Source organism: Triticum aestivum, chromosome 5A (genome assembly GCF_018294505.1).
Source record: "Triticum aestivum cultivar Chinese Spring chromosome 5A, IWGSC CS RefSeq v2.1, whole genome shotgun sequence".
Lineage (NCBI taxonomy): Eukaryota > Viridiplantae > Streptophyta > Magnoliopsida > Poales > Poaceae > Triticum > Triticum aestivum.
The window spans coordinates 4,310,930-4,317,222 of record NC_057806.1 but is presented as its reverse complement, the minus strand read 5'-3'; the positions used below and the strand labels follow the sequence as shown (position 1 = coordinate 4,317,222).

Below are 6,293 nucleotides of genomic sequence, written 5' to 3'. Positions count from 1 at the left end.
TGGAGTCCGTTATTGCGGGCCGCTTGAGAGAAAACTATGCGCACCTCACCATCATGTCAATTTTTTTAAAAAAATATGCTTGCATCATGTGGACATCACAACCATCTTAAAAAGGAAAAAAGAAAAAGGCTAGATAAACTTTTCTCGAAAGTCTTCCTACTATTTAAAAAACTCTAAAAAATAATTTCTCACCGTGTCCAACCAGCATGCGCCACATGGCCTAGCTGGTTGACCACCATTCTAGCGCCTCTTAATGGGTTTAATTATCTTTTTATCTTGGCCTATTATTGCTTTGTTTTTGTTTGATCTTTTGTAATGTGTCCAGTAGAATACTTTTTGACCAATCCAGGAAAGTTTCATACTTCATTGACAACCATATTTGAAAATACAGTAGAATACGCTTTCAGCCCATTTTTTGTCAAATTTTGACCAAAAAAATTAAAGTGTCCACAGAAAATTGAAAGAATTCTGTAAAATCAACGCTAGCATGGTGACCAATCTAAGAAAGCTTCACACTTTTTGGCAAACAGATTTTGAAAAAATAGTAGAAATACCCTTTCAACCCCTTTTTGTGACGCGGCAGTTGACTAGGTGGTCAACTCAGTCAAAACGAGTCGGACTGACAAGAAACCGGTTTGAGGGGTGGTAGGGCTGAAGTTTTGCTGGTTTCTAGAGTACAGAGTTATAGTAAGACGGTTTTAAAGTTTGGAGTTGTTTCTTAGACATTCATGACAATTTGAGGTTAAAACATGGACTTCTCTCTTTACTAAAAAAAAGGTAGCTGTGTTTCTATGTTAACAAAACTAGCTGTTTCGGTAGGTACATTGTATATACATCCATTTCAGTTTTTTCAAAATCAAACTTTGAAAGGTTTGACAAAATCTAGAAAAAATTGTCAACATTTACAATACCAAAGCAATACCATTAGACTCATATTGAGTACGACATGATATATATTCGGTATTATAGAAAATTTGAAGTAAGTGTACATCTATCATGTTGTCTAGGACATTGAACTAGACTTGGCTGCAAGGAATTAATAGACGTAAAAAGAGGAAGGCAATCCACCATATAGATATATGTCTTCTCTAACTCATACTAATATAATCGCAGGTCAAATATCATCATATGGACTTGACAAGTAGCACCGCCATGTGGTGTGCCATTGTGGTCCTTCTCGTCATGTTATTAGCCACCCAAAAGATCTCAAGAGCTAGAAGAATGAGTTGCATTGATCCACAGTGTACAAGCCAACAACTTCCACCCGTGGTGAATGGAGTTGCTCTCCTGAGACTATTACCTACCCTCCTGAAGGAAGGCCTGCCTTCTATGGCTAATGATCTGTATGTCAAGTATGGCAGTGTCTTCACAGTAAGTTCATTTGGACTCAAGGTAACACTATTGATCGGGCCAGAGGTGACGGTGCATTTCTTTCAAGGTCTGGAGTCAGATATTAGCCACGGCAATCTGCTCGAGTTCACGGTGCCCATGTTTGGCAAAGCGGTTGGTTATGGCAGAGATAAAGCCACGCGAATTGAACAGATGCGCTTCCACACTGAAGCACTGAAGGCATCAGGGCTGAGGAGCCATGTCCATCCCATGCTTCAAGAAGTGGAGGTATGTGCGTTTTTTACCAGTCGGTTGTAGACTAAATCCATTACCACAGTCTGGCTTTATTTATTTATTTTGGAAATGGAGGCGTACCCCTGGCCTCTGCATCATAATGATGCATGCAGCCATCTTATTAAAATAGTCTGGCTTTATGCATCCTCGAGTTCTAACTAACTCTTAATATCGCGTTGGCATAGAGGTAAAGTGTAATTGGTATCATATTCATATTAATATATCCCTATTATCAAAATAATTGCACAAAGCTTACAGCGAGATTGATTGTATATGCAGGGTTACTTTGCGAAATGGGGAGAGGAGGGCATAGTTGATTTAAAGCTTGAGTTCGAGCAGTTACTCATGTTGATCTCGAGCTGGTGTCTACTCGGAAAAGAGGTTCGGGAGAACATGTTTGATGAGGTCCATGCACTTTTTCATGAGATCGAAAGCAGTATGACCTTGATCAGCTTCTTGTTCCCATATCTCCCTACTACAGTAAACCGGCGGCGCGATAGGGCGCGGATCAAGCTAACACAAATACTCTCTGACGTGGTCGAGTCCCGTAAGAGCTCTGGTAGAGTTGAGCAAGACACACTACAAAAGCTAATCGACTCCGAGTACAAAGATGGCAACCCTACAACGGTAGCAGAGTTAGTCGGGCTTATCATGTCATTGATATTTGCTGGGAAACGCACAAGCTCTCTCGCTAGCACTTGGACCGCATCTTGTCTACTCAGCCATCCGGTCTTCTTGAGAGCTGCCATTGAGGAGCAACAACGAGTCACCAAGAAATACAAAGGTGGGCTAGATTACAATGCTTTTTCAGAGATGGATACGCTGCATAGCTGCATCAAGGAAGCCCTAAGGATGCACCCTCCAGCAGCAATGTTGGTTCGCAGGACACATAAGCCCTTCACGGTGGAGACAAAGCAAGGCAAACAATATGAGATCCCTCAAAACCACATCGTGGCAACTCCTACAATAGTCAACAATAACATCCCTTATATATACAGGGACCCTCACGTGTATGATCCATATCGTTTCGGTCTCGAAAGAAGAGAGGACAAAGTAGGTGGCAAGTTCTCGTACACTTCATTTAGCGGTGGAAGGCACATTTGCGTTGGGGAGGCCTATGCTTACATGCAACTTAAAGTGATATGGAGCCATTTGTTGAGGAACTTTGAGCTCGAATTGATCTCTCCTTTCCCCAAGACAGACTGGAGCAAGATCTTGCCAGAGCCACAAGGAAAGCTATTCATTAGATATAAGAGAAAATAATGGTGTTTTGCATTTGGTTACTTAGTTGACCTACTTGTGTACTTGCAACATATATGTATAGCACGTGTGTTTTCTGTTGTGAAATTACTATGCATACTAGATTGTGCCCATCAAGAAATAAAAATATTATAGATGAACTACAATGCGTTAGATTCTTTGTTGTGGAACCTGCCCACCCGAGTTCAAGTCCTCGACTTGGTATGAATATTTACATTTTCCTGATTTAGCCAGCCAGTTCCTCTTGCTTACCTAAAAGAAGGTGGGCCCACCAGAATTGTTGCCCTGGTCTAGCCAGCCATTTCCTCTCGCTTGCCTAAAAAACAGTTCCTCCCGCCGCCGTTGAGCCAGCTCACCGTGCCGCCGCCGTCTTCGTTGATCAGGTGCTCCCCCTCGCCCCAGACTACCAGTAGGTCAGTGTGACATTCCTCCAGCTTGTTTCCTTCTAGCAATGGAGGTCAGAGGTTGAAACCCTAGCATTTTTTTCAACTGTAAATAAATCCCTACTATAATACTATTTTGCAAATCAAAAGAATGAATTTTGATTTTGCCATGATTCGACGATATTTGTTGCCCTATGATCTTCCAAGCCTGCACATGTATGTGTATAAAATATTACTACTACATAATTAGTAAGTCAATTACATGTAACAGCTCTCGGGTGCGTCTACACCCTCATGAACAGTAAATTCGTAAAAGATTTAAAAAAATTAAAAAAATCTGAAACTTTCAGGGATCAAAGATGATCACAGATTTGATGTTCCTGCAAAGTTTCAGCTACAAATAGCATTCGCAGAGCCCTTTTGTTTCCTTAATTAGAACAGAAAGATAACGATACTAACAATAAATCTTAACAAGAGCTTGATGCCCTTTTGGCAATTTCTTGCGTGAAACACCAGACTCGACCCTGAGAGTCTAGTTTTAGGGAAGCAGCAGCTAGACTTAACGGTTCGGTGAAGCAGTGCTGGGAATGCGATCAATACACAGATCCAGATCTATTCACGGGTCTTGATGCAGCTAGACTTAACGCATATATAGTTTTGTTCCACATTGATAGCTTGGAGGTTTGACTAATACCTAGTTGCTGCAAGTGTGTCAGTTTCTTGCATATACTTAAAAAGTGCAGCTGTGCAGCTGGTACTTAAAACTGTAGCGTTTTTTTTTTAATGTTTGCCGAGGCAAGGGCAGGAGGTGCCATTCCATATACTCCCTCTGTTCACTTTTGTAAGTCCTTTAGGACAGCTGAAATTAAACTATTTTAGGTGCTGTCTTAAATGTCTAAAAGGTCTTACAAAAGTGAACAGAGGGAGTAAGAAGAATGGAATTGCCCGGTTAATTAGAGGAAAACCGGGCAAAAACCAAAATACTGACACTAAAGTAGAAAAAAAAAGAACTAGAGGTTGGGGGTAGGGTTTAACGCAAATATCATGGAACATCGTCTGAGCCAGACACGAGAACGTCGAGGCCCAAAACCGCGAGATGCAGCTCGTGTGCAACCCCCCCCCCCCCCCCCCCCCCCCCCACCCACCCAAAAAAAAGACTCGGTACCGCCTCTCCATGCAAGAATAAGTGGAGAGCAACCCGGGAGTCGGAATCACCCATCTTGACTAGGTCCTTCTTCGCCTTTCTGTTGATGCCCACCAAAGCACGGGTCGCTGCGATCTCCTGCAAAGAAAGCGGCTTAATGTACATATCGAGGTAAGCTTGCATCCTGTTCGCAGAATGCTTGCTGCTCTTGCGCGACAACACTACTTCCTTGGATGAAGCCTAGATCTTTTCTCATGGTGCTGATAGAATCAAGACTTCTGAGTGGATCTGTCAGGCCATCAAGCACAAAGTTCGTCCTCTTCATGTTTCTGAATTCTGCAATGGATTCTGTGACTATGTTTATTTGGAGTGAAGAACAATGTTGCCTTCTCAACACCTCAAAAGAGGGCTCGCGGCTGCTCCTGCGGCGAGTGAGCTCACATAGCGGCGCTCGCTCGATCTCGCTGCTCCGGCCGGCCATGTACCTACCTCCACCAGATTCATATAGCGGCGAAGCTGGTGTTCGAACTTGGATCTACTATATCTATATCTATACCAATATATAGTGTGTCAATAGATTCAAATATTATCTGTTGGATATGCTCCATCCAACGACCGATATATGGCAAATCCGAGCATTATCATCCGTTGGATAAAGTTTTCAACTTAGATTCTGCCACATTGCCTTCTAATTGAGCCCCCAACTCTACCATCTCATGTGTTCTAGAAGCATCTTTTCACATGCTTATCTGATCAAATGTTTTTATACATTTTTGTATATGTGATAAACATTTTCTCTATTCACATTTAACATTTTTCATATGCTTGGTCAGCATTTTACAAAAACAATTATAGTGTTTCTATATTATATATATTTAAAATATTTTAAAGCATAAACAAAAGTTAAAAATGAAGAAAAAACGAAAACAGAACATGTAAAAAAACAGAAAAGGAGGCTGTGGCCTCTGGCGCTCCTGAGCCGACCCATCATGGTCTCACCTTCAGCGAGCGTTCCCAAAGTCTCGCCGAAGGCAAGATATAGGGGTGCCCATAGCAACACACCCTAGGCCGCCCAAGGCGAGGGGCGGGGAGGAGGACGCACGTGCCGTCATGCTCTTTCCCGGCAAATACTCTATCGTAAGGAATGCTTACGTTGAAGTTGTCATGCTCTTTCCCGGCAAATACTCTATCGTAAGGAATGCTTACGTTGAAGTTGTCATGCTCTTTCCCGGCAAATACTCTATCGTAAGGAATGCTTATGTTGAAGTTCTCTCACTTGTTTTGATCTTTCCTCAGCCAAGGGAGAGTATGATACCATCGTACCCCCATCGTAGAGGGCACTGAGGTTTCCTCTCTTGCACACCTAGAAAAGGCGGCGTTATGTCAACCTACATGTATGCTTTATGGCTCTAGGCCGAGGCATAATGTCGCCTTTTCTTTTTTTCAAAAAGGGGGGATTCCCCGGCCTCTGCATCAGAACGATGCATACGGCCACATTTATTAAAAAGAGTAAATAAGGTTGAACAAGGTCTTAAAGTCTGTAAACAAAAGGAGCGGCAAGCTCACACAGAGCCTCAATGCCAAAACAGAAAGCCTAACAAGCCACAACCGGCTGGCAAATTAACAGATAGGTAAACTAATCGCCTATCCTATTACATGACCGTCATCCAAACCGGTTGAAGATATCCCACGCTACCATCTCCCACCGAACAGATCCAGTAACCAAACGCTCCCTGGCCTCCGTCGGAGTGAGTAAGGACCACATACGGATCAGCGCAGTAGCCCGGAATAAAACCTGCAAAAAATGAATAGTTGTTGTTCTGTTAAAAGCCAAATCATTTCTGCAGTTCCAAATTGCCCATAACAACGCACAAACTCCTACA

General features: G+C 42.6%; 1 protein-coding gene across 1 annotated transcript; it reads left to right on the top strand.

Annotated features, from left to right (window-relative positions):
• Window positions 1-1,128: 1,128 nt before the first annotated feature.
• LOC123101944 (obtusifoliol 14-alpha demethylase-like) lies at window positions 1,129-2,886 on the top strand. The gene is made up of 2 exons (XM_044523193.1): window positions 1,129-1,617; window positions 1,903-2,886. The coding sequence occupies exons 1-2, from the start codon at window positions 1,129-1,131 to the stop codon at window positions 2,884-2,886; spliced, it is 1,473 nt and encodes a 490-aa protein (XP_044379128.1).
• Window positions 2,887-6,293: the final 3,407 nt, after the last annotated feature.